The following is a 27,371-nucleotide window of genomic DNA, read 5'->3' as shown; positions in this document are numbered from 1 at the left end:
AAGCAAGGAAATTAGAAAGAACACAAAGGGAATGAAGACTGAGGATGAAGCTTTGTTTTCGGTGAAAGGAGAAGAATACAGAAGAAGCAAAAAAAAGATTAGAAGAACAACTATCATGAAGAGGCATAGAAGGTGTTTAAACTTAATACAATGATGAGGGGTGCCATTTGTGCAGGGCCAGGACATCTTGCTACTTGAGTCAGAGCAGCAAATCAGCCCTCCCCATCTAGAACCCAAGTCTGGTTGAGTTATTTTGGCACCTGAGGCAGAAAGCCCTACAAGTGCTTCTCTTCCCCCCACACCCTGTGCAGTAAAAAGACATTAATAATTAAATATAACTTGGTTGCCCTATCATGACTCTATGCCACCTGTGGCAGCTGCCTCACTCAGGCTTACGGTAGGGCCGGCCAGCCCTGTGTTGGTGTGTCTGCATTTTTTTTGAGCGTGATTATTGGCAAGCAAGGATAGAGCTAGTTTAGCTGTCAGAGAAGCCTGGGGCACTAAATATGATTTAGTGTGGCGTCTCCTTGGCTGCTGATCCAAACCTCACAACAACCCTTGAGTCCTCCCAAGTCTCTCAGCCTAGCTCACGAGACCCCGCTCTGTTCTCAGAGACCCAGGTGTTCTGGCAGAAGCACCACTCCTTCTTTCTAGACATCACAAGAGTTCTGGCTGGCAGGCCTCCCTACCATCTTGAAGGTGCCCTGCCCACCCCCTTCTCTGCCCCGGGCACTCTGCCTGCCCCTATGTCACCGCCATTCCAGTTATTTTTAGCTCTCCCCTCCTCTGATCAGTGTACTGCTGGGGATAGGGGCGGTGCTGGTTTTTTTGGCAAGGGGGCCAAGAGTCTGTACCGTCCTGGGCAACCTGATACCTCTAGGTCTGAGGAAAGTGTTTACAGGCAGAAACCTTGGACGCTGGCACTAGAAGGCAGGGGTGTTCTCAGAAAGGGGACATAGAGAAGGGCAGTGGGGAGGGGGATCTAGATTGCGGGTCTAACTCCTTTGCAGAGAGAAAACCAGAGGAAGCTTGAATGCAGTGCAGCAAGAGGGGAAGAGTTAGGGAGGTGGCACGTGGGTGTCAGTGGCAGGAGACTGGCATTACAAAAACAAGTTCATGCCAAGAAAGGAAAGAGATGGTGTGAAGTAGGGAAGGGGTAATAAGCAAATGAGAAAGAGAGAGAGAGAATCTAGCCAGAAGCGAGGTCAGATATGCTTGAAGTAAGGAGTGGATCAGTGAAAGGAAAGGAAAGGGAGCTAGAACAGCAGGAAAGTAAGAGAGAGAAGATGCCATCTGAGATTCAGATAACAGCGTGAGTGAACTGATATTGGGAAGTGTACAGAATAGTGTACAGAAGTGTACAGAAACCATTCTCTGGAGAGGGAGAGGGCATCAGGGTGAAGTCCAGCTCATGGCTCCTGACCTCATGCTAGGATCACTGTAGCTGCAAACCTGCCATGGAGAAGCTATTGCCACCAACAGCAGTGGACAATGAACCCATTGCCAACGGCGGGGGGTGTCGGCACAAGGACTGCTGTGAGCGGGTGGTGATAAATGTTTCGGGCCTACGCTTCGAGACCCAAATGAAGACCTTGCTCAGGTTCCCCGACACCCTACTAGGTGACCCGCGACGCCGCGTGCGATACTACGACCCACTGCGTGGTGAATACTTCTTTGACCGAAACCGGCCCTGCTTTGACTCCATCTTGTATTATTACCAGTCGGGAGGGCGGCTCCGACGACCAGCCAACATCCCCATTGATGTTTTCCTGGAGGAACTCAAGTTCTACCAGCTAGGGGAGGAGGCACTCAGCAAATTCCGCGATGATGAGGGTTTCATTAAGGAAGAAGAGCAGCCCATGCCTGATAGGGAGTTTCTCAAACAAGTGTGGCTGCTCTTTGAGCATCCAGAGAGTTCCCAGGCTGCTCGCATCATCGCAATAATATCAGTGATGGTCATCCTCATCTCTATTGTGATCTTCTGCCTGGAGACCCTTCCTGAGTTTCGAGATGAGAGAGACATGACGTTGCCGGTGAGTGACTAGCTCCACATTGATCTTTCTTCTCTGCACTTGCTTCCAACGTTTGTCTTCTCTTAGTGGCACTGCCATAACAATTTTAGTAGGTTCCAAATCAGGGTGAGGTCCAGAGGGTGGCAATATTGGGCATTTGCTAGGGCTCCAGGTCCAGCAGAGGGCCCACCACCCTAGCAATGCTACCATTTCCAATTTGTGCAGAGTATCCAAGAAGGTCAGGTATCAGAGAGTTCTCTCCCAGTGGGATGGGCACTGAAGGTGCCATTCCTGAGCCCAACATCCTAGAGCCAGCGGCATGAAAAGGTATTCTTATTTCTTATCCCTCAAAATTGTCAGATTATAACTAAGCCTTCTCCAAAGCTTCCACATTTTATACAACTCTCATATGAGTCCTGCTTCACCACTGAGATTTGGAAATAATCATCTACCACCACTACCATCGAGATAGTAGTTCCACTAAAATATAAGGGTATTTTTTCACAGGCAGAAGAGAGGGGGAATCAATTGATGGCAAATATTGAATTTGACGTATGAAAAATGTCAAATGTGACTTTCATATTTTATTTTTTTAAATACTTCTTTTTATTTCCCATTCACCACATTGCCTTCACTTGGAAACCTGAGATTTAGGATGTCTCCTTGTAAAGAGTGATAGGGATATGGGCAAGTCTTCAGTCTATGAACCCCCAAGGCTCTATCTTGGCCCCAACATCACATAATATAAATTCCCCCAATAAAATGTTTCTTACCTATAATTGCAGAAGCAATTTAGTGGGAGTCGCATATGACCAGCTGTGAATATTGGGGACTGCTGTCTAGTATTGGAAGAAACAGGAGACAATTCAAAAAACTACTGATGAGTCAAATAAGTGAATTTTTGGGGAAGAACTTCAGCATTCTCTTCTCCATCCCCTACTATCCCTCAGAGATATAGGTTCATATTAGAACCTCTCAGGGCCATCATTAAGATGAAAGTAGCAGAAAGGGACGCAGGTGGTGCTGTGGGTTAAACCACAGAGCCTAGGACTTGCCGATCCGAAGGTCGGCGGTTCAAATCCCCGTGACGGACCGTTGCTCGGTCCCTGCTCCTGCCAACCTAGCAGTTTGAAAGCACTTCCCGCTCTGGCAGGAAGGTAAACAGTGTTTCTGTGCACTGCTCTGCTTCGCCAGAAGCGGCTTAGTCATGCTGGCCACATGACCCGGAAGCTGTACGTTGGCTCCCTCGGCCTATAGAGCGAGATGAGCACCGCAACCCCAGAGTTGGCCACGACTGGACCTAATGGTCAGGGGTCCCTTTACCTTTACCTTTAGTAGAAATAGGGATAAATCACAAGCTGTAATATTATGGATTGGTAAGTATATCTCCTGTGAGGCTATGACATCCTGGAATTGTGGAACAATGTCTTAGCAACGAAATACATCCCACAACCCTGCATGCTATGCTTTCAAATTATTAGCATTTTATCTTTTTATTTTAGAGGCAACCTGAACACCTTTGAGAAGGGTAGTAAAAGTGGATTCATACAGCTTTGGTTGCCATCATCTAGCCACAAATACATGTAGAAAATGATAGTGGAAAGGGTCCCATTCCAATACATATGGAGATTAATGTTGATGGGCCCACAGCCTCACCATACCTTGGGCCCTTCCAATGTCCCACCTACACATGTGTCTCTATTGGGAACAATCCTGTAGCAGTGGGAGAAACATTTGCATGAATTCACACTTGGAGGTTTAATGTTATGAAAAGATGCCTTTTCTAGTCTACAGCCCCAAACTGCAAACCTTCAGAAGCCCCAGATCATGTTGCCATCTCCAGTGCCTCCACCATCTGTGTGATATTTCCAACCCCCAGTCACTGCCGGGTGGTTAATCAATCTTCTGATGCTGTGGAATGGACACACTGTTTTCACTCTTTACTAGACTATGTTCCGTTTATCTTCCATGACCACTGGATCTGCTTTGACCTTGGTGGAATGCACAGCAACAAATACATTTTACTGAATGTAACTCAGTACATATTGGCTGATTTGGATTTAGGTCCCATCTGCACTGTGCATTTGAAGCCTAACGCTTTAAATAGCCATGGCTTCCCCAAAAGAATCCTGGGAACTGTCATTTGTTAAGAGTACTGATAATTGTTGGAAGATTCCCTATGCTCCTCAGAAAGCTCTAGTTCCCATTGTGGTTTAACAATCAATCCATTTCCCCAAGGAACTCTGAGAATTGTAGCTCTGTAAAGGGAATAGGGGTCTCTTAACAATTCTCAGCACCCTTAGCAAATTACAGTACCCAGGATTTGGGGCTGGCAGGGACAAAGACGACCCATTGCTGTTTAAAGTGTATGATATTGCTTTACATTTATAGTGCAGGTGGGGCCTTTGACCTGGAGATCAGGAATGCCAGTGTGAAACTGGTCGGAAAAATAGGATCCATGTGGTAGGATCTTTAAGTGGTTCTTAAGGAAACCTGCAAAAGAGAAGAACTGCAGTGGTGGATGAAAGCTGGGTGCTACAGGGCTTTGGAGTGAGTAATCCCATAACAGTGGCTAGTAAGATCCCTGTGTGGTATTGATTAGATCAGGTGACTTAGAAAGAACAGAGAGATTCCATCATCCTGAAAAATAGGAAGGGACTATGTTGAGCCAAGGCTCATCTCTAAAACTTGTGCAGAATGCATTTCCCACATGAGTGAGCTAACATAACCTATGTGCTAGGGACTAAGAGATTCCAGGTTGGAAGATATGGCTTTCAACCAGAGCTCAGCAGTTTATGCTTTGAGGCAGAGTGAAGCAGCCACCTCAGGCAAGTGATTTGGGGCATCATGAAAGGGTATAATATAAATTATTATTTCATTATCTCTGTTGTATTTTTGCCATCCAGGAAGAGTGTGCTTCTAGGCTTTTGTGCCTCAAGTACCAAAATACCTTCACTGGCTTTGGGCACTATATACCTTGAGCTGAAGAACACCAATTGCTGCTTTCCCCATCAGGCAGCAAAATAGTTTAGCTTATTAGAAATAACCGCTGACTAGAGAGCTTGGCCATAACATAATATTTTACATGGAAGTACCAGAGATAGCTGAGTCCTGTTTCTGATCTCTCTTTCTCTCTCTCTTCTCTGGTCACATCCACACCATAGATTTAAAGCATTCTTAAAGCACTTTAACAGTCACAGCATCCCCCAAATAATGATGGGAATGATTCACCATCACAGAGCTACAGTTCCCAGCTACAGTTCCCCCGGATATTTGGGTGGTGGGGGGAACCATGACTGTTAATGTGGCATAAGAGTACTTTAATTGTATGGTATGGATGTGATAAATTTATTTTCCCTCCTCTAAGACTGCATATCATGGCTTTCCCAATCCTGTATTTGTCTCTTTATCATTAATATGAAGATGGGAGATGTTTGCAAGCAAGTATGGTGGACAGGAAGTGGATGCTTAACTCTCCCTCTCCTTGTCAATTCTCCCTTACAGTCTCTTCACCCAGATGTTTCTGCCTAGGCCCTCCCATCACCACTCATCCAGCACTGAGACCAAAAAATAAGTTCAAGTGTGCCTGTGTAATTTGTAGCTGTACAAAAGTTAAGTGATAGGGATGGGATGCAAGAGTCCTGATTTCCACTCTCTCTCAACCCATTTAACCTCCTTTCTAGAGAGCCATTTCAAACCTCTTAGACCTTCAGAAACATGCACTCAAAACTCTGCAGAAGTATTTGGCAGAGAGAAATCACAGCAGGAAATTAGTGGGCAGATTAAACTGGGAAGTTGTGGCAGGAAAACATTGGGCTGAGAAAGGGTTAAGCTTCCTTTCCCCCCTATTACAGTATTTATCCAGGCAAAAATGTCCACTGTCAAAGTTGAGATGATTTGCTAAAGGTCGTCATAGTTACACGTATTTGTGTCCCACAGTTAGTTTACTCTAAACCACTAGACACTTTCCAAGAGGGCTCTGGAGTTCTGGCTCCCAGCTGTCGTATTTCTCTGCAGGAATTGAAATAGGGTGTATGTGTGGTGGGTGTTTAACTTTGCAGGGGGATTAGACCCATTACCCTTGATGAATGTGGACTCAGCTGTATGGCAGCATGTGGGAGAGGGAGCCGTGACTATTTAGTTAGATTTAACTGAAGAAAGTTGACTTAGAGTTATCTGTATTTACATCAAGGGTGTGGCATCTGTGGCCCTCCAGATGTTCTAAGACTACAACTCCCATCATCATTGACCATTGCCCACGCTTGCTTGGGGCTGATGGGAGTTAGAATCTGGCAGTATCTGGAGGGCCATAGGTTCCTCTTTCCTAACTTATGCTCTTCTTGTTTTCTTGTTGGAACATTGCACAACACAGCAAATGAATTTCTAAAATGGAGTGTGCTCTTTTTCAGTCATGTGTCTGGTAGTTCTGGTCCTTCAATTGATCTAAGCAAATTCCTTCACATGATCAGGCAGAAGATGACTTATTTCAAAACATAAGACTCTGTTCAGTGATGAAAACTAACACCGAACTGTCGTTGCTGTGGTTGGAAGCATTTATTGATTAATTTGTGTAAGGATTTATACCTCACCCTTCTAGTGTTCACACATCACTTGGGACAGTTTACAACAATTAGTTGTACTGAAAGCTTAATTCCCAGTGAAATCATTGGGACTTTGGAACTAACTTGTCCCACTGCTTTTAATGGGACCCAAGTACAGCTAACTGAGTCTGGATGCAACTGATAGTACCAAATGATTTTTCCCCCCTTTTCAACTAAAAAATGACAACACAACAGCCATATGTACGTTACCAGCTTAAAATGAAGCCAAGTTGTTCTTTTTCTCAATGCAGATCAAATTTAGTTTGCTTTTGGGGGGGGCATATCTATATGCTCTATTTCATAAGAAATGACAGGATAGATATGGATTGTGGCTGACATTGTGCACACCACTTTCCAAATAATTGGTGGGAGCACACTGGATACAGAGTAAATGGGAGCATGTACACAGCCTGAATCTGACAAATTTGTCCACTTCCATCCTTTTTATAACCACCATGCATCGTTCCTAAAAACTTTCTGCTCATACCTTGCAAATCCCCATCTTCTCAGAGATAGCCTAGGCGCCCTAATTGGCTGTCCAGCAAGATTTCTCTGGCGCCTGCCTTCCTCCTGGTGTGACTGGTGTTAACCTGCTGCTGGCTCTGCAGCAGCGGCTGGCGGGGGGTGGGAGAGGGCATGAGCAGGTGGGCTGGATTAACACCCTTGGTGCTGTGTTCACTATCAAGGGATCCTGACAGCAGCAGGATGAGGGGAGGCAGCAGGAGATAATTGATGTGATGTTTCTAGCTTTAAAGGCCAAAAGGACCTGGCTTCTGAGGCCAAGAGGGGAATCCCTATGGGGCACACTGCCATACAGAGCCCCCACTGCCCCTCCACATCATGGACTGCCCAATGGACTGCATCACACAGACCCCTCCCTTACCTGATACCTGTTTTGGTGCAAGCATGGAAGCATCTACATCACCAGTAGAAACAGCTGCGTCCTAATGCCACCTTCCAATAACATTTTGCAAATAGAAGCCATTTTCTTCTTTCAGAGCAACCTGTTCTCTTTGGGCCCTTTTTAAATTATGGAACCTAAATCTGGAGAGTTTTACAATAAAGCTTGGTGTTTTGTACATTTCCCCCAACCCACTTGCAAGGAAGGAGTCGTCAAAATTGGCAGATGGGTGTAATGGGGCACTAACACTGCGATGCTATGCATGTCTACTCGGAAGCAAGGCCCGTTAAGTGCAGTGGAACTTGCTCCCAGGTAATTGTGCTGTATAGGGTTGCAGCCTTTGTGGGCAGTAAGCCCCACTGAACTTAGCGGGGCTTCCTTTTGAATATACTTGCACAGGATTGTACTGAAAGGGACCTTCTTTCTCATCTTGCCCCCATGGTTCAACAGCCCCCAGCCTCCTCTGTTCCTGGAGCCTGTGAACAGTTAGTCTCTAGATACACTTCTTCTTGTTCTCTCCTCCTTCCCTGCTGCACCCGCTCCCCTGCACCTTTCTATCAGGCTCCAGTCTTCTCCATCTATACTTCTTTCAGGTCCCTCCTTCTCAGCAAACTTCTTTTTTCTTTGCATGAAGGCCCCTAGTTTAGTGGTAGTTTCACATCCGCTTTTCACGTAGAAGGTTGCAGGTTCAATTCCTAGCATCTCCACATAGGACTAGGGGAGAACCTTGTCTAAAATGCCAGAGAGCCATTGCCAGACATTAAAAAATAACACTGAGCTAGATGGACCAATTGTCTGACTTCATATAAGGCAGTTTCCTATGTTCCTATGATCTCTTCTTTCAATCACCCTTCCTCTGTGCTTCCTATGTTTAGCTCCCCCACCTCTTGGTCTTTATAATCTGTCTGATTAGCCAGCACCCCACCTCTGCTTTCTCCATCACTCCTGAAGTGCCTAGCCAAACTGACTTTTCACATTCCTTGCAGAGCAGCTGCAATGTTTGAGAATATTCTGTTGCTGATACCTGCCCCCTCAGATGCTAAAATGCTGGTGGTCACCAGCTATGTATGGTAGCTGAGCCAATCGTTTGCAAATGACAAAAGTTTATTTAGCCACGGAGATAAGATACCTGATGCATAATGCAGCTTGGAAGGGTTTTTCTTCCCCTTCTGCCTGGATGAAAGGTTTTTACTACATAAGTGTTCTTGCTTTTAAGTGATTAATTGAGAACTGATGACAGTTAACAATTCCATATTTCAGTGAGGTGAGGCTTTGACTCTTTTTAATGGAAGTAAGCATTCATTTCAATTACCAACACAAAATTTTGCTTTCTCTTCTGAGACAGCAGCTATGATTAAAACCTTTAAGCAAAATCCTGAACATCTCCACACCCATTTGTTTCTAGTCCTCATGGATTTCAAAGGAAAATCTAACCTAGAAATTAATGAATGTCTGGATAGGTGTTTGAGGTGTCTTGTGGAAGGAGAAGCCACTTAACCTACCTCACAAGCTCATTGTAAGGAATAACTGAGGAGGGGGGGTGAACCGTGTACTCTTTGGAGAAAAAGGTGGCATATAACTGCAATAAATAAGCTCTTTTGCTTACCTAGGGACATGGTTGGCGCTGTGGGTTAAACCACTGAGCCTAGGACTTGCCAATCAGAAGGTCAGTGGTTCAAATCCCCACAACGGGGTGAGCTCCCGTTGCTCGGTTTCTGCTCCTGCCAACCTAGCAGTTCGAAAGCACGTCAAAGTGCAAGTAGATAAATAGGTATCGCTCCAGTGGGAAGGTAAACGGCGTTTCCGTGCGCTGCTCTGGTTTGTCTGAAGCGGCTTAGTCATGCTGGCCACATGACCTGGAAGCTGTACGCCGGCTCCCTCGGCCAGTAAAATGAGATGAGTGCCGCAACCCCAGAGTTGGTCACGACTGGACCTAATGGTCAGGGGTCCTTTACCTTTACCTTTTTGCTTACCTGCTTAAGAAAACTGGAGGGGTCAGCCAGATGGAGATGTTGGTTGCCAACCTGGTATTCAGAGATCTCCACGTGGTCACAACTGGACCCGCACCAGTTGCAAAGCGTGCCTGGCACCGGGGGAATTTTGCACACTGGTGAGGAGAGAGCTTAACCCCAAGTCCTGGTTTGAATGACATGCAAAGGCAAACCTTGCCTTAGCTGAGTGCGGCATTAAAAAGGTCTAGGGAGAAGCAAAGCAGCTAAGAGCTCCTCTCCGAGAGCCCACACAGTTGCACAGTCCCAGCAAGTGATAGTTTAATTTACCGTGTTGTATGAACCAGGCCATTGCTGAACTGGATGAACCAGTGGTCAGACTTGGTATAAGGCGGCTGGCTTCCTTTATGTTCTATGTTTCCTTTTATTGACTATGACCTGCTTCACAACTGCAATAAGATCAAGTAAAAACAAAAAACAAAAACAAAACCATGATAAAACAGCATGTAAAGGTGTGAACCCAGCCAGTGTATCCATCCCTTACACCTTATTCATATCCAAGAGGAATAACAGATATTGTAATGGTTGTAAGGGATTACTTGTGCGTAAGTTGCCTTCAGTTTTGGTTAGATTGCCTGGCCAACCATGCCTTGGCTGACAGCTCACACTCCATGGCCGGTCAGTCACTTGCAGAATCTGTCAGTGGGCGTTTCTTGAACCTCTTCCAGCATAAAAGCTGTTTGACGCCAAGTCTCCTCCTATGTTCCCTGCGCGGAACGCATCTGCGCAAGTAAGGGGAAGGCAGGGGCGTGCCAGCGCTCTCTCCGCTAGTTTCGGGTGAAGGGTCTTGGAGCCCTGTCACCAATTCCTCCATCTCCCTCTCTTCTCTACTGGTGTTACGCTGAATTCCTTCCCCCCTGCTGGTCCCCTCTCCGGCATCGCTTTGGAGCCCTGCCTCCGCCTCTCGCTCTGATGTCAGTTCCCTGACAGATATGCATTCTATTTTTTTTATCAGAAGAATATTTATTAAACAATCAACATTAACTTACACAACAATACAATATATACACCAGATTGCAAAACTTACTACATACACCTACTTTACAGAAAACAAAATAAAAATAAAGAGAAAGACAAAAGATTATAATAAATAAAATAAAAGCAGATGTGCATTCTAATCTCCTATGTGTGTTCCCTTTTCCCTACTTCCCTCCTTTTCTTTGCTCTGGTCCCCATCTTTCTTATATTGCTGTGTACTTTAACACAAATGTATTCACACCGTACATTAGTTTACCCTTCGGAGAGCTACAATTCCTGGCACCCTTAACAAATCACAGTTCTCAGGATTCTCTGTGGGGAGCAACATGCTTTAAATGCGCAGTTTGGATGTGACTAAAGGTTATGTACACACTATAATACCTTTAAAGCACATCCATAGCACATTCTTTCCATGAAAGAATTCTGGGCATGGCTGTTTGTTAAGAGCTGCTGGGAATTGTGACTCTGAGGGGTAACCTATGGTGCCCACAATTATTCAAGGCAAAGAATGTGCTTTGAACGTGGTTGTCATGCCTTGAGTGTGTCAATAACACCAACCTCTTTCAAAGGTTTCAGTGACATTTTAAATGTGGGGTAAGCTGTAACTGAGTTGCATCGTGAGCAATCATGTGACCACTTACTACAGGATGAACTGCAGGTTGAACAGACACATTTCACAGATGGTAGATATTCACTCATGCAGCGCAATGCTATTTTGTCAACTTGGAAGTTAGCCCCACTCAGTTCTGTGGGGCTTAATTCTCCAGGTAAATGGGTTGCGTCCAACTTTAGTCAATCTCAGAGCAGACCCATTTAAACTAATGGGCATGACTAAGTTAGTTTCAGGGACGCGGATGGCGCTGTAGTCTAAACCACTGAGCCTAGGGCTTGCCGATCAGGTCAGTGGTTCGAATTCCCACGACGGGATGAGTTCCCATTGTTCGGTCCCAGCTCCTGCCAACCTAGCAGTTCGAAAGCACGTCAAAGTGCAAGTAGATAAATAGGTACCGCTCCAGTGGGAAGGTAAACAGCGTTTCCGTGCACTGCTTTGGTTTTGCCAGAAGCAGCTTAGTCATGCTGGCCACAAGACCCAGAAAAACCGTCTGTGGACAAATGTTGGTTCCCTCGGCCAGTAAAGCGAGATGAGCGTCGCAACCCCAGAGTCGTTCACGACTGGACTTAACTGTCAGGGGTCCTTTACCTTTACCTTTTTAAGTTAGTTTCATTAATTTCACTGGACGTACTCTGAGTAGGATACTTACTTGGATACAACCCAGTGTGTATACAATATAGCACCTTATATGAACAGGATGGAAAGAATAGCTAAATTGAAGTAGTTTTGCACATGACACTAAAATCACTTTTGAGCCTTTTGTATTATTAGTGTACATATTGGGATGTTGTTGGGAGTATACGCATTAAACTTAATGGACATGTCTCTAACTTAGGACCATTACTTTCAATGGGTCTACTCTTTGTATAAACTTTGTTTGGTAGAAAGTGGAAGATAGACTTCTTTAAAAATGCACGTTCTATTTTGTGTAGGTGTAGAGAAAATACAAATGACAGATATGGCAAATGCAAAAAGAACACCCCAGCCCAACAATTTTAAGTATCACATGTGCAAACAATCAAGGGTTTTGGAGCCACATGCTGATCTTGGGCAATTTAAAGATCTGAATTTCAAGGAAATGAACAAACTGAGTGTTGAGAGATGCTCATCATACACATAAATGCATCTGGTAACTCAGAGGGCCCTGACCACCCCCTGACATATGCAGGGAGGGGCTGGATCCTGGTGGTAGAGCACATGCTTTTCATGCAGGGTGTCCCACAACCCATCCTGGCATCCCCAGTTAAAGGATATCAGGTGCCAGACCTTGGAGAACCCCATGGAGGCGGTGTTGGTAGAGCAGCTGTCTAAACTCGGGGGCTCAGGGTTGGGGTTCTTCTGGGTTTATGGACTGAACTGGGGGATAAAAAAACAGGCTTGTACAGTGCCTGGTGTGGTGGAAAAAACAGAGCAGGGGTTTAGGTGAGTTGTGGGGGTTGAGACTGTTTATGTGATTGCTTGTAAGAACACATTGGCCTATATGTGGGTTTGGAAAATCAGAATACGACCACAGTCTCTTGGGAATTGAGGTGCAGGAAACTCAGAGACATTTACCCAGGCGAATAACTGGGGTTGATCCAGACTATGTTAGTCAAGCTTGAGTCTAGTGATGGGGAGCCTGTGGCCCACCAGATGTTGCTGGATTCCAACTCCCATCAGCATAGGGTTGATGGGAGTTGGAGTCCAGCAACATCAAGAGAGCTGCAGGTTGCCCATACCTGTCCCACTGAAATCAGTGGGGACACGACAAGCTTCCCAATGTTTTCAATAAAACTAAAGTGCTACTAACTTAGTCTGGATCCAACCCACTCTCTTTTAGAGTAGCCCTATCTCATGAGATTATTTTTACTTCATATATATTTATTATGTTTCCACATACCCTTCCTCCAAGCAGTGGTGGACCTTGGGGTCTCAAATTTCAGCGATGCCAAAATTCGACGTCCCCACTCCTCTTTCCTTCCATTCCACATCAATGTTGCGGTGCCCCCAAGGCTCTGCACCCAGAACAACCAAACCAGTTGCTCCAAGGAGCTCATGGCAGCATTCGTGGTTCTTTCCCCTCCTCCATTTTGGGTTCACAACAACCTCAAGAAGTAGGTAAGACCGAACACAAGTAATCAGTTCATATTTACGCAACCTGTTTAAAAAACGGAGTAGCAATTTGTTACTGACTTAGTCACAGTGTAATATATAGCAAAGAGGGATGTGGGTGGCGCTGTGGGTTAAACCACAGAGCCTAGGACTTGCCGATCAGAAGGTCGGCGGTTCGAATCCCTGCGACGGGGTGAGCTCCCATTGTTCAGTCCCAGCTCCTGCCAACCTAGCAGTTTGAAAGCACGTCAAAGTGCAAGTAGATAAATAGGTACCGCTCCGACAAGAAGGTAAACAGCATTTCCGTGCGCTGCTTTGGTTCGCCAGAAGCGGCTTAGTCATGCTGGCCACATGACCCAGAAGCTGTACGCCGGCTCCCTCGGCCAATAAGCGCCACAACCCCAGTGTCAGCCATGACTGGACCTAATGGTCAGGGGTCCCTTTACCTTTAATATAGCAAAATGTATCAAATACAGGCCTTTCGGAAGGGGGAAGAGGATTAGAACACATATAAAATCATGATAAACTTTTAAAAACATCCGCAAGACTTTTCCTATTATTGACAGGGGGAAAGTGCATGTGAGTGCAATATCTTAAAGTTTGTAAAGTTCCAGAAGTCTTCTGTTACTGTTTTATGTAGTATGGGATCAGCCATGCAAAATGTAAGTAGCTTGAGCGAAGGGACGGGGACAAGAGGTGTAAGTTATACTTAAAATGTAGTATTTCATAACTGCTTGAACCAAAGCCCTCTCCCGCAAATTTAATATAGGGTTCTCTGTGTGCCCATTGTGGGACTCCTTCTCCTGTAGGGGCACACAGAGCCTGGAAGTGGCTGTTTTCCTTCCACAAGACACAGTTAACCCTTATACAGGTCACTCACAAGATATTCCTTTCACAGTCTTAAGCCCAGACCCCCCCCCATCCCCTCGGAAACTGAGAAGCTGACATATCTGTGGCGTTTGTTGTCTTATTTTGGTCACCACCACTGTCTAGAAAGCCATCAACACCACAGGCTAATTACTTGGAACTATATTCAGCAGAGCCGTTTTATGTAATGCCCTGATGGCAGCCGGCGGGGGTTAAACTAAGGCACAGTTATTGCTGTGCCAAGCTAGTTCCCTTGAGTAGGAGTTTCCCACACCTCTAATATACACATATATACACATAGCTAACTGAAGAGCAATGTATATTTAGTTGTTAAGGTGAACCTGAGCAGGACCAAAACAGTTGTTTTGAGCCACTCAAACGAAAATAAGGGCATAGTAAATTTAGCAAGCTCATACCTAAAACCAGTGCAATTACCATTTACTGGTGTGTGATTAATGTTTAAAAGTATCCCTAAAACTCAAATGTTGAGGTTGGGGATCTGGAATTGAAAATTCAGCTCAATTTGATTTTTGTTTCAGTTGTATGGCTATGTACACACCATACATTTAAAGCACATGACCCACCAATAAATCCTGGGAACTGTAGTTTATCTCCTCACAGAACTACTAATTTTAATGGATCATATGTATAGTTTTAATTCTATTAATGTTTAATTCTTTTTAATGATGGTTCCCCCCCCCAATGTTTTAGCTGTTTCTACTTTATCTGTAGGTTGCCTTGAGTCCCAGTCAAGAGAAAAGGTGGGATATAAATATAATAATAATAATTCCAACCACCATTAACAAACTACAGTTCCCAGGATTCATGGGAGGAAGTCATGTGCTTTCAATGTGTTTTCTGTGTAAAGTGTGTACATGCCTCTGTTGCATCCCTTGCCTCTCTGATTTTGTGCCATGATGAGGCTTATGCCAGTAGCCTCAGTTTGGATTGCAGCTAGGTTAATTGTTTATTGAACATTCATCCTGATTTGTTTGCAGTGGGATTAGAGAAAGTTGGCTATTTCCTGAGCATTGATTCTGATTTGTTTACGGGGAAGTTAGATGATATTGTGTCAAAGCCAGTATTATGCCACAATTTCCAGTGCATTTTACAATTTACCTGGATGTGATTGAATACTACCTGAAAATGGTGACAATCTGGAAGTCTCCTTAGTTTATTTCCTCTCTTTTCTTGTGAGGCCATGATGACCTCTGAAACGTGAAGAACCTCCATATGTTTGAGGCTAAAGTTGCTTTCTAGATGACCTGTTTAATCAAGCCTTCATCCTGATCTGTTTGCAGAAAGTTTGTGTTAGGAGATGAGGTGATGTCAGCTATTCATTGAGCATTCATTCAGTTTTGTCTGTGGAGAGGTTAGGCAACATTGCAACAAGCAAATGTTATCCCACTTTCTCCAGTACATTTCCTTATCACTTTCCTTCCAGCAAAAAGTCTGATTTGGGGGGAAGAGGAAGAGGTTTTGTTGCGCAAGAGCTGCAATTCAACTTTAATCACTGAATCTGAATGTGCTGATAGGCAATTGAATCTCATCCCAAAATGCTGACAGTCTGGAAGCGCCTTCACTTTCACCCTCCTCTCACCTTGGCTGAAGTACCCTTTTTCCAGATCTGGAAGGAGCTTTGTGAATTACCCTTTTCATGTTGTAAATATTGACTTAAACCGTCAAGAACCTAGGAAGACAATATTTAATGTCTTAAGTACTCCTAAGTACTCTGAGACCAGTTCGAGGACGCCCTTAGCATTAAATACTCAACAGACTTTTCTCTGTCAAATAATAAGCTCTGAAAAATCCCTATCCCTAGTTCCCAGAGGAGTTTTCAACTGTTTTCATTAGTTTGCTTTTTAAGGTGAAGGATCAATATTATATGGCTGTTTAAAATAAATGTTTTTTAAGTGCAGGCAGCACACCTCAGACATGAAGGGAACCAGCATTCAGCTTGCTGGTGTGATTATAGGGCAAACTAGACCAGCCCTGCAATTGAGAAAGAGTGAGGCAGCTCACCTATGGCACCATTTAAATGATATCAAATTGCTGCCAGGACACCATACCTTTCAAGTACATCACTTCCCCCCTCCCATGAATTCAGCACACCACAAAAGTTGTAAAATTAATGTGTGTGATGCACCTCTGTTGATCTTAACCTCTGAGAACGTCTGTAGGGAAGGAGATGGTCATTCAGATATTTGGGACCTAAGTCACCCAGAGTTTTAAACACTAGGTTGAGCACCTTAAATCAGGCCCAGAAATACTGTACACAATTTCTGCACTCTGGTTATATAGAAATATGTGCATTGCAATCAATGAGAGGCTAAATACAGTGGAACTCCCCTGGTGGAATAACAAGCTACACATCTGCAGTTTGAATCACTGGAAATCAGTAGGATCAATATGTCAGCGTAATCTCATAATGGCTGCAGGATTTGATCCTCTACATGAGGCCTAGCATAGATTATTTGTTTTTTTAAACCTAAAGCCTGTGCCTTCTAAAGAGTCAGAATGGATAATAAAATTGCAGAACAAAAGCAACTTCAGTCCTGTTTCCTCCAGGGCAAATGTGGGTAGGATGCTTGTGTCACTTAATTAATTTCCTGTTGGACCAAAAATGGTGTGAATTTGGACAGTACCAGGCTATCGCCAAGCTTCCCAAGTATTAGCTGCACGTACCCCCTGCCCTCCAACACACTGGTGCCTCCTTCCCAAAGTCCAGGAAGCTCATGCGCATGATGTCAGAATGTTGGGACATCACATGTGCAACTCATTGCACTCACAAACTGGCACCTCTGGCCCTAACTGTTCCCCTACGAAAAATTTCACCGCATGCCCCTGATTAAGCTGTAACTGGGCTTTCTCTCTCCACCTTTAGGATTCCCTCCAAAAGGTTTTTTGTACTTTTGCAAACTGCTGAGATGCCCTAAGCTGGTTGATGTCTCCCTCTTGCATGGAGGTGGTGCTGTTTCGGATGGATAAGGATCTAGCTTGGAGAATATTTTCGCTATTAGTATGTAGGATGTGCTATGGGTTTTAGAGAGTGGTCTCTAAAGGCAAATGATGCAGTTCCCTCTGTAGACCAGAGTGAAGTAAATCTGAGGCCTCCCAATAGCTGGATTAGAGATTGCTTGACAGCTGAACTGATTCCACTCTGAGCTGTCCGGAGAACAGTAGGCACTAAGGAATCGACACAGGTTGCGTGGAAAATGCAGGATTTCTCTGGAGACTGCCGGGGTTCTCTCCACCACAAATGTAAAGAAGCCTTGCTTGCATCTAAGCCAGTGTCAAGCAACTAAGTTCTATTCAGGGGAGGCCCTTTGAAATGAATGGACGCATGGTAGTCATGTTCATTAAAACATGCTCTGCGCATGCCTAATATTGAATGCAGCTCTTAAGTATGCTCTCTACACATGGGCATCAGACAGACTGACCTAGTCCAGGGGCTATTCTGAGTCCAAACAGATCTGAGACAGAATTCCCATTAACCCACTACACACCTCACTTGCTTGCAAAGCAAACAAGTCCTTCTTACATAGTGAACAGGAGTCAAAATTAGCGAGCCAGGAAATTAGAGCTGACCAGAGGACAGAGCTGGGAGGGGTGTTTGACCTTGACATTCGGCTTTTCTCCAGACTTCAGAAACAGCTTTGATTCTCCCTGAGAATATATAGGCCAAGCTGGTATGTGTCCCTGCTCCCAATGGGCAATATATACATTTTTATATGACCCTTCTCTCCCTACCCCACTGTGGATCCATGTGGTTCCCCCAAAGAACCCCCCAAAGTAGATTACTTGCTCCCACAAAGGATCATGGGAACTGTAATTTACCCCTCACAGTGCTGCAATTCCCAGCAATCTAAATAAGCTACAACTCCCAGGTTTCTTTGAGAGAAGCCATGTGCTTTAAATGTATAGTGTGTATGTAGCCCAAGTCACAGAATCATAGAGTTTCAGAAGGGGTCTAAATCATAAAGTTTTAGATGGGACTGTCGAGGCCATCTACACTAGTCCCATGCTCAATTCAGGATTTACATTGTAAGATGCAGCTATTTATCTTCTGCTTAAATACCTCCAGTAAAGCAGATCTCACCATTTCCAAAGGCAGTTTGTCCCACTGTCAAACAGCTCTTACCATAAGGAATGTTCTGCTAATGCTTAGCCAAAATCTGTTTCTTTGCAGTTTCCACAAGTTTGTTTCCATCTGCTGTCTGACAGCTCTTTGGATATTTGAAGACAGTTACCCTGTATCTTTAAAACACATTCAAACAGACTGTATCTTTAAAACACATTCAAAGTACATTTGTGCCCCCCCCCCCCGAATTCTGGGTACAGTACTGTAGTTTGCGCTTCACAGAATTACAATTCCCAGCAACTCTTAACAAACTGTTGGACAGGGTGAGTGTGTGTTCTGAACATGTTTTAAAGGAATAGTGACACAGCCAGAATTTTCTCTTCACTGAGCTAAACGTACCCAGAACTTTCATCTGTTCTTCACAGGTTCCCTCAAATTGCTTTGATTCCCTCAAATTGCTTGTTTCCAGTGAGGATGGGAAATGGCCAGCTGTGGAAACAGAACAGGAGACCTGAGTTGCTTAACAGAACTCACTTGCCAACTTATAAAGGATAAAAATAAATAGCTCTTCCATCTTTCTCATTTTCTTGTATATGCATATCAGTAAAGGAATGTACTGTTTCTGTATACTGCATAGCTTTTCAATTCCAAAGCATTAGAAACAAAATACCATCCATTCAGAACAAAATATGCTGTTCATTTAACTTAATTCAATTGAAGCATTCAGAGTGAACAGTAATAAAATAATATTTAACACCAGTATACAGCTTGTAAGTGTTCAAAGTGCTTCCTGTATGTATCTAGCTACAATTCTTACCATAACCCTTTAAGCCAGGCATGTCAGTATTATTGTCTTCCACATTGCAGATGCAGAGAGAGGGGGTTGTAAAGGCTGAGAATGTGGCTTGCCTATGGGTTCGTGTCGGGACGTGGGTGGCGCTGTGGGTTAAACCACAGAGCCTGGGACTTGCTGATCAGAAGGTCGGCAGTTCGAATCCCCACGATGGGGTGAGCTCCCATTGCTTGGTCCCAGCTTCTGCCAACCTAGCAGTTCAAAAGCACGTCAAAGTGCAAGTAGATAAATAGGTACCGCTCCGGGGGGAAGGTAAACGGCTTTTCCGTGCGCTGCTCTGGTTCGCCAGAAGCAGCTTAGTCATGCAGGCCACATGACCCAGAAGCTGTACGCCGTCTCCCTCGGCCAATAAAGCGAGATGAGCACCGCAACCCCAGAGTCGGTCATGACTGGACCTAGTGGTCAGGGGTCCCTTTACCTTTACCTATGGGTTCGTGTCAGTAGCAAGATTCCAACCAGGGACCTGCAGTTAGAATGAATCTGCCCATTCTGGCTTCCCATTTTCCTATCTTCCACATTTGTTTGATATTCACACTTTTTTACTAAATTTTGCCTGATGTACACTTTTAAGCAAACATTATTGTATTTCTTTTCACTAACGTATGAATTTTTATGCACACTATTTGGTTGAAGAAGTGCAATGCAAAATTCAAAGAAGTGCAAATTTCAAAAGGTAGCTTTGGTTTTGGTTTGCATATGAGAAGGTGCCAGTTAAATGATAGGTAAAGGTAAAGGGACCCCTGACCATTAGGTCCAGTCATGACAGACTCTGGGGTTGCGGCGTTTATCTCGCTTTATTGGCTGAGGGAGCCGGCATACAGCATGACCATGCCGCTTCTGGCGTACCAGAGCAGCACACGGAAACACCATTTACCTTCCCGCTGGAGCGGTACCTATTTATCTACTTGCACTTTGACGTGCTTTCGAACTGCTAGGTTGGCAGGAGCAGGGACCGAGCAACGGGAGCTCACCCCGTCGTGGGGATTTGAACCGCCAACCTTCTGATCGGCAAGTCCTAGGCTCTGTGGTTTAACCCACAGCGCCACCCGCATCCCTAGTTAAATGATAGGTTTGCATTAAAATCTGAACAGAATTCCTCTTCCCCTTCCCTCCTTCCTGATTCACAGCCAAGTCTCTTAGCTACTATACTCTCTCATCTCTCCGTGTATGAATGAGCACCTCACAGTGATGGCCTGTAAACCACCAAACTCTGTATCATGCACATGCCTACCTCTGTTCCCGGTTTCCCCATTATTCTGAACAACCAAGAAGAGGTCATCTGCAGGACGGGGTGTGTAGGATGTCATGGAGTACAGTGTGAAAGCACAGCCTGAGCTGCTCTCTGTGGTGCAAAAATTGTGTAACTGTGGTGTCATGTACAGAACAGGAATTATATGGGGGGGAAGTTGAGGAAGTCTTTTGGGAAAAGTGAGAACTTCTCAGTTGCTGCATACAGACCATGCATTTAAAGCACACACATTCCAAGCGCCCTGTGAACTGTAGTTTGATAAGGGTGCTGTGAATTGCAGCTATGTGAGGGGAACTACAGTTTCCAGGATTCTTTGGGGGGGGGGTCATGAGCTATAAATATATGATGTGTACTTAGCCAGTGTTGATATTGTGGATTATGAAGCATTCAGTGGAATGTAGTTTCTAAACTAGGAAAAGAAGGCAGGATAGCAGGGAGCACTGACACAATTAGATCTGCTGAGCAAAGGTTTTTGGGTTTTTTTTTTAGTGTTCTAGACCTAGCTCCACATTTTTCATTCCTCCTGCTTTCGTTCCTTTCCGCTTTCCCTATTTTTATAGGTCAAAGTCGTTCTTTTTTGCTGCCACCACCCAAAGTCAGCTTGCGCCTGTTGCTTTCCTCCCCCTGCCGAAGTAGCTTTGGATGGTTTCCAAGTAAAATAATAATGAACAACAACAGTAGATTTCTTACCTGCCCTTCATCATGAGGTCCAAGAGTAATTTCAAAAATACAATTTAACACAGTTAAAATGGATTTCGATCAAGTAGGGCCTAAAGTATTGTTACACCTTGTGCCAATAAAGGCTAGTAGTAGTAGTACAGTGGTACCTCGCAAGACGAATGCCACGAAAGACGAAAAACTCGCAAAATGAAAGAGTTTTTCATTTTTTTAGTTGCTTCGCAAGACGGATTTCCCTATGGGCTTGCTTTGCAAGACGAAAACGTCTTGCAAGTTTGTTTCCTTTGTCTTGCAAGTTTGTTTCCTTTTTCTTAAAACAGTGCATTCACTTCGAGGAGCAACTCATAGCACGCGGTGTGGTAGCCTTTTTTGAGGTTTTTGAAGACTTTGGTGATTATTGAAGCTTTTCCAAAGTCCGTGCTTCGCAAGACGAAAAAATCGCAACACGAAAAAACTCGTGGAACGAATTAATTTTGTCTTGCGAGGCACCACTGTAAGTATTGTTACACGCCACCCTCAATCTCTGAGCAGTTTGAGATTCCAGGGAGTTTCAAGCATACTTACAAGGGTCTCTGTTTCCTTTTGGACAATGAGGCACAGCAGAGACTATGGGGTCTTTATGTTATATGTTTCATTTACCCATATATACAACCTGAACCTGCCATAGAGAGGCTCAGAGCATCAGCATTCCATGCAGGTCCTGCTTCTCCCCTAGCCACAGCAGCATCATTGCTCTGTGCCCTGCAGCTTGCCTCGCTTCCAAAGTCACATCCCAGCCTACTCTCCTCCCTAATGTAAGCATTGGCCTCTTTTAACAGAGGCCCCACTTCCTTTGATCTTCTTGTGTGAACGACCCATTACCCCAGGCTATCATCTCAAGGTTATTACTTTCTAACACATGTTTAAAATTAAGGGATTGGTGAGGTGTCTAATACACAGTTTAGGAAGTTACCTTAACTTCATTAGTCTTGCACATATGCTAATTAAAGGATTGGAAGCTTGTAGTACACATGGATCTATGCTAAAGACATGCATGGATCTATCCTAAAGACACATGAGTCTGGCTATTTCCCAGTTTTAGTACTCCAAGCCTTAATTAAACTCTAGCACATGGGTAGGCAAACTAAGGCCCGGGAGCCGGATCTGGTCCAATCCCCTTCTAAATTCAGCCTGCGGACGGTCCAGGAATCAGCATGTTTTTACATGAGCAGAATGTGCCCTTTTATTTAAAATGCATCTCTGGGTTATTTGTGGGGCATAGGAATTCGTTCATTTCTCGCCCCCCCCCCCAAAAATAGTCCAGCCCCCCACAAGGTCTGAGGGACAGTGGACCGGCCCCCTGCTGAAAAAGTTTGCTGATCCCTGCTCTAGCACCTACAAATCTATAACAATATATATCTCAGCAGAGGGCTTTCTCGGTAGTGGTGCCTGTGCTGTGAAATGCCCTCCCATCAGATGTCAAGGAAATAAACAACTATCTGACTTTTAGAAGGAATCTGAAGGCAATTCTGTTTAGGGAAGTTTTTAATGTTTGATGTTTTATTATGTTTTTAATAATCTGTTGGGAGCTGCCCAGAATGGCTGGGGAAACCCAGCCAGATGGGCAGGGTATTATTATTATTATTATTAATAATAATAATAATAATAATAATTACTACTACTACTACTACTTGAGTACATGGGCATAGCCAGGGGTGGGGGGAAGCTGCTCCCCCAATCAAGTAAATCAATTAAAAAAAACTAACTGAGGTTCTGCCCCCCTAACATAAATCCTGGCTATGCCCATGTTCAGGTGCCAAAAAGCAAGGTAAAGAGGTGTGTCTTCAGCAGATGATGGAAACTATGCAAGGAAGGTCCAGATGCACCTCTGTGGAGAGGGAATTCCACAGCTTGGGGGCTACGAAAGAGTGCTCCCTCTTGGGCCACCAACCCCTGAACCTCTGAGGGTGGTGAAACTAGCAAATTGATCTTAACACCCAATAGTGCTGGAGGAAGGGAGACTTCCAGATATTTGGGGCCTAAGCCACTTAGGGCTTTAAAGTAGCAGGAGGTCACCTATGATACTTATGTGAAAGGATTTGCCTGGCACTAGCAAGACAGACTGTAGTTGTGGCACAACTATGAATGCTTGTAGGCTGGCTCTGTGAACATGCTGCTGCCTCCCAGACAGCACAGCCTGTCAGGCAGAGGTAGGCAATGCAGGCTTTAACCTGCAACTCCTATCATCCCTCACCATTGACCATGCTGGTTGGGACTGATGGGTGCTGCAGTCCACCACTTTTGGAGAGCATCACGTTGGCTACACCTGCTGTAGTGTAAGATACAGCTTCCTTGGCACTCCCATCAGTATCCTTCAGTAGTACCATGGTCAGATGCCCCATCTGCCCGAGTGGAGGACCGGCCACGGCCCTTGTGATGGAGCTAGTGTGAATGCTATGGTAGTGATGTGACTTGTATGTTTTAGCTGTGATTGTGTTAATGGAAAATGTGAATAAGGCAGGAAGGCTTTGTTTCCATTTTCTGTGCTGGAGGAGGCGATGCAGTGGTCTTTGGGGAAAGGTTGACAGAATGGCACAAAATATAACCAGGGATGCAAGTCCTTGCATCTTACTTTGAAGAAGTGGACTAAACACTTTCCCTTGACCCTAATGCTTTGTACTATACAGATATTTTTTGTTATAATTCTGTTGAAACAGAGTAAGAATTTGAAACAAAACCAAAATCAGGGGGGAAAACCACATATGAGCAGTGTAGCTTGGTAATAAGCATCATATTTGAGTCCAGCATGACAGCCAAATTTCTCGCTGTGCCGCAGATAGTTTTGTGAACTCTTTCAGGTTTAACAAGTCATATTAACACAATGATGCCTTGACGTCTCTCTCTTTCTCCCACCCCTTCCTGCTTTCCACAGATGGTTCATCACCGTTTGAACAGCAGCATAGTACATCACCTGCCACCACAAAAGTCCCATGCTGAAGACCCTTTCTTCATTGTTGAGACCATTTGCATCTGCTGGTTCTCCTTTGAGATCCTCGTGCGGTTCGTCGCCTGTCCCAGTAAGCCCGCCTTCTTCAAGAACGTCATGAACATGATTGATTTCGTGGCCATCATCCCTTACTTTGTAGCCCTCGGCACGGAGTTTGCCCGCCAGCGGGGTGTGGGCCAGCCTGCTATGTCTTTGGCAATCCTCAGGGTCATCCGGTTGGTGAGGGTCTTCAGGATCTTCAAGCTCTCCAGGCACTCCAAAGGCTTGCAGATCCTAGGACAGACACTCAAGGCCAGCATGAGGGAGCTTGGCTTGCTCATCTTCTTCCTCTTCATCGGAGTCATCCTGTTCTCCAGCTCTGTCTACTTTGCCGAAGCTGACCACGAAGGCACAAGCTTCACCAGCATCCCTGCGGCCTTCTGGTGGGCCGTGGTCAGCATGACGACCGTGGGGTACGGCGACATGTACCCTGAGACTGTAGGTGGCAAAATTGTAGGCTCCCTGTGTGCCATCGCTGGAGTGCTCACCATCTCCCTCCCGGTGCCTGTCATTGTCTCCAACTTCAGCTATTTCTACCACCGTGAGACAGAGTGCGAGGAGACAGGGCAGTACATTCACATTACCACCTGCCCATACACCCCACCGCCCTCCCCTGCCCCTGCCGCTATCCGGGAGAGGGCCCACCTCAAGGAGAAGCATCACCATGGGGATAACCCCCATACTGTGCCCAATTCGGAACTGCTAGACGGCGTGGTGCCTATGGGCAACTCGGAAAACCCCAGCAAACGTCTCGTAACCCAAGTGTGACCCACCTTACCTATCCAAGTGACTGATCCCCACACCCCGACCTGACTTAGCCCTGCACCTCATTGTCTTAACTGGAAGGCTCTGCAAAAGCAAAACCCCAAATACCAATTAGCCCAAACGCCGGTCTCTGGTTTGGCTTTCGAAGCCAAAGACAGTACATTGGGTACAGAGAGAACCTTTCGCATCACTTTTAGAGAGGAGACTGGAGGAGAAAGACAGCTGTGATTAAATTTGGGATGGGGCAAGTCACAGTGGGTTGCCGGCGGAGCACATGGCAGGACAGAAAATAAGGGGGCATCACGTGAACTCAGTCGCAAGGAGACAGTTAGACAAACAGACACACCCTTTTGCGCTACTCCTTGCTTGGTTGGCTGAGGGCGCAGTCCATCCAGGAAGAAACAGTCCCTCCTGCCCTCCTCTGCTCCTTTTTACTCCCCTCTCCCTCTGCCTTGTCACACGCCGCTACCCTTCTGTGAGTCAAAGAGGCCCTGGCATGAAGATGCCTCCATGAAATCACAGCAATGCGTTCTTGGGTTACATCTGTTGGAGCGCACAGTGGAACATACCCAGAGCGACCCAGTCCCAAATAGCAAGAGCGGGGGATAAATAAGGGAACACCATCAGCCACCCGCTTCTGAATCAGGGCATCATAGGGAACACTGTTAGCGCATTGAGGCGAGGGGACTGTAAATACATCTCCAGGATACAACTGGCAGAAGCAAAGGAGTTGTCAGCATCCATCTGTCCCTCTTTATAGGATCCCCTTTCATTAGGTGGCTATATTTCATTTTGCTGACAATCCACAGTGAAAGGGATAGGGGCAGACACATTTTAATTTCTTAGGCTACAACAAAAGTGTAATGCTTACATAACTTTTGTTTTGTTGTGAGCATAGCTCACTGGTAGAGCATCTGCCTTGCATGCAGATCCTATGACAGCTCTCCCTTTTCTTCCAAGACTCAGCCCCAAACCATTCTTCCATTCATCACAAGGCGGTAAATGCCAAGCCTGTCCACTTCTTCTGCTTTGGTGTCCCTCCCAAGACAGCAGTTGAGTGCAGCACAACCAAACCTTTTGCCCCATCTCTAGGACTGACTCCCTACTGATCATTAGGGCAAGGCAGCCTAGATCATGCTTCAAATTTTGGTGATACCCATGAAAGGGCAGCAGCTGATCAGTTACCGAGTTCAGGGGTGGCCCGCTAGATGCTGTTAAACTACAACTCCCATCAGCCCCAGCTAGAACAGTCAATGGGCCAAGGAGAACCACAGGGCAGCCATCTTGATTTAGATAGCATTAAATGTTTACCACCAAGGAAAGGGCGAGAGCGAAGAATACTGCTTGAACATTCTACTTCTGGCACTAGAATGTCTTAAGCTTAGAATTCTGCCTCCTACTGAGTCAAACCATTGGTTCATCTAGTTCAGTACAATCTGCCCTGACTGGCAGCGGCTCTCCCAGGAAACCTTACATAACTAGCAGGTAGAAATAGCAGGTAGAAATCTTCCCAGCCTTACTTTGAGACACCAGGGGTTGAAACTGGGACCTTCTGCATTCAAAGCAGTTGCTCTACCACTGAGCTACAGCCTTCCCACCTGCATAACTCGAAAGGGGATTGCCTTATTGCTCCCTCTGAGCTGACCCTTCTTCTCAGCCCAGTCACAATTCTCTGGCATCCTTGGGCAAAAAATCACCTTCCGTTCAGTCATTTTCAAATCCACTCAAGCCGCAGCATGGCCTTCTTCCACCCCAGTCTGGCTAGCTACAAAACACTTAGCCACGTGAGCTCAGTTTGGTCTTCTGCCAGCTGAAGAGCACCCTTCACTCCCTCCAGGGAATCTCTCCTCTGATAAGTGATGTCTCTTTCAAAGTCAACCCCTATGATCTAGCCTGAGATATCTGCGCAGGAGGGGACAGTGAAGCGTTTCTCTAAAGTCTTAACCCAGCAAGTATCCAGCAAACGATCCCTACTCTCCCAGCCACCTTTCTTGTCTTAATATGTATGGTTTCCTGCTCCATTGGTCTTACAGGCTGGGTAGAGCGAGACCTAAGGGGAAGTTTACATTCATTCATCCATAGTGACATTTTTGCCCTGTCTGGCTGCAGAGAGAACGCGGAGCAGAAATGCTTTACAAATGAAGAAGAAGAAATCCATAGCTACTTGGGCTTCATTAGGATGTGCGTAAGACTTATGCCATAAGAGAATAAAAGCTACTGTGTGAGTAATGTGTGTGAGTAAGCTGAAGGTGTCTGGGTAGAAATGAAGAGCAGTGCAATTACCTAAGAAAAGGGTGATTATGGTACCTATAAATAAAAGGGTAGCTACAGTCCACTTCATTCAGATTTTGGTTTGCAAGGTAATTGTAAGTTATGTCAGAGTGTTAACTTACATTGCAAACCGCAGCAGATGAAGATTGTAACTGGTGTGCAGGGACAAGACAGAACCCTGTGATCATTGAGGTGCTGTTCCATCTATGCAAGTATGGCTCCAGCAGAGCTCCGCTGGGTAAGATCAAAAGCCCATCTAATCCAGCATCATATTTCCCACAATGGCCAAACAGACAACTCTGGGAAGCCTACAAGCAGTTGTAATCCTAGCAGTGGCACACTGCCATGGTCTTCAGCAGCACGCTGTCTCACTTGAT

At 45.3% G+C, this 27,371-nt stretch overlaps 1 protein-coding gene across 1 annotated transcript; it reads left to right on the top strand.

The window, feature by feature from the left end:
* Positions 1-849: 849 nt before the first annotated feature.
* KCNA7 (potassium voltage-gated channel subfamily A member 7) lies at positions 850-26,952 on the top strand. Its single transcript, XM_081837992.1, has 2 exons — positions 850-2,033; positions 23,845-26,952. The coding sequence occupies exons 1-2, from the start codon at positions 1,458-1,460 to the stop codon at positions 24,724-24,726; spliced, it is 1,458 nt and encodes a 485-aa protein (XP_081694118.1). The 5' UTR covers positions 850-1,457; the 3' UTR covers positions 24,727-26,952.
* Positions 26,953-27,371: the final 419 nt, after the last annotated feature.

Source organism: Podarcis erhardii, assembly GCF_964252035.2.
Source record: "Podarcis erhardii genome assembly, chromosome: 13".
NCBI classification, from domain to species: Eukaryota; Metazoa; Chordata; class Lepidosauria; order Squamata; family Lacertidae; genus Podarcis; species Podarcis erhardii.
The sequence above is the reverse complement of the archived record's forward strand: the minus strand, read 5'-3'. Positions and strand labels throughout refer to the sequence as shown.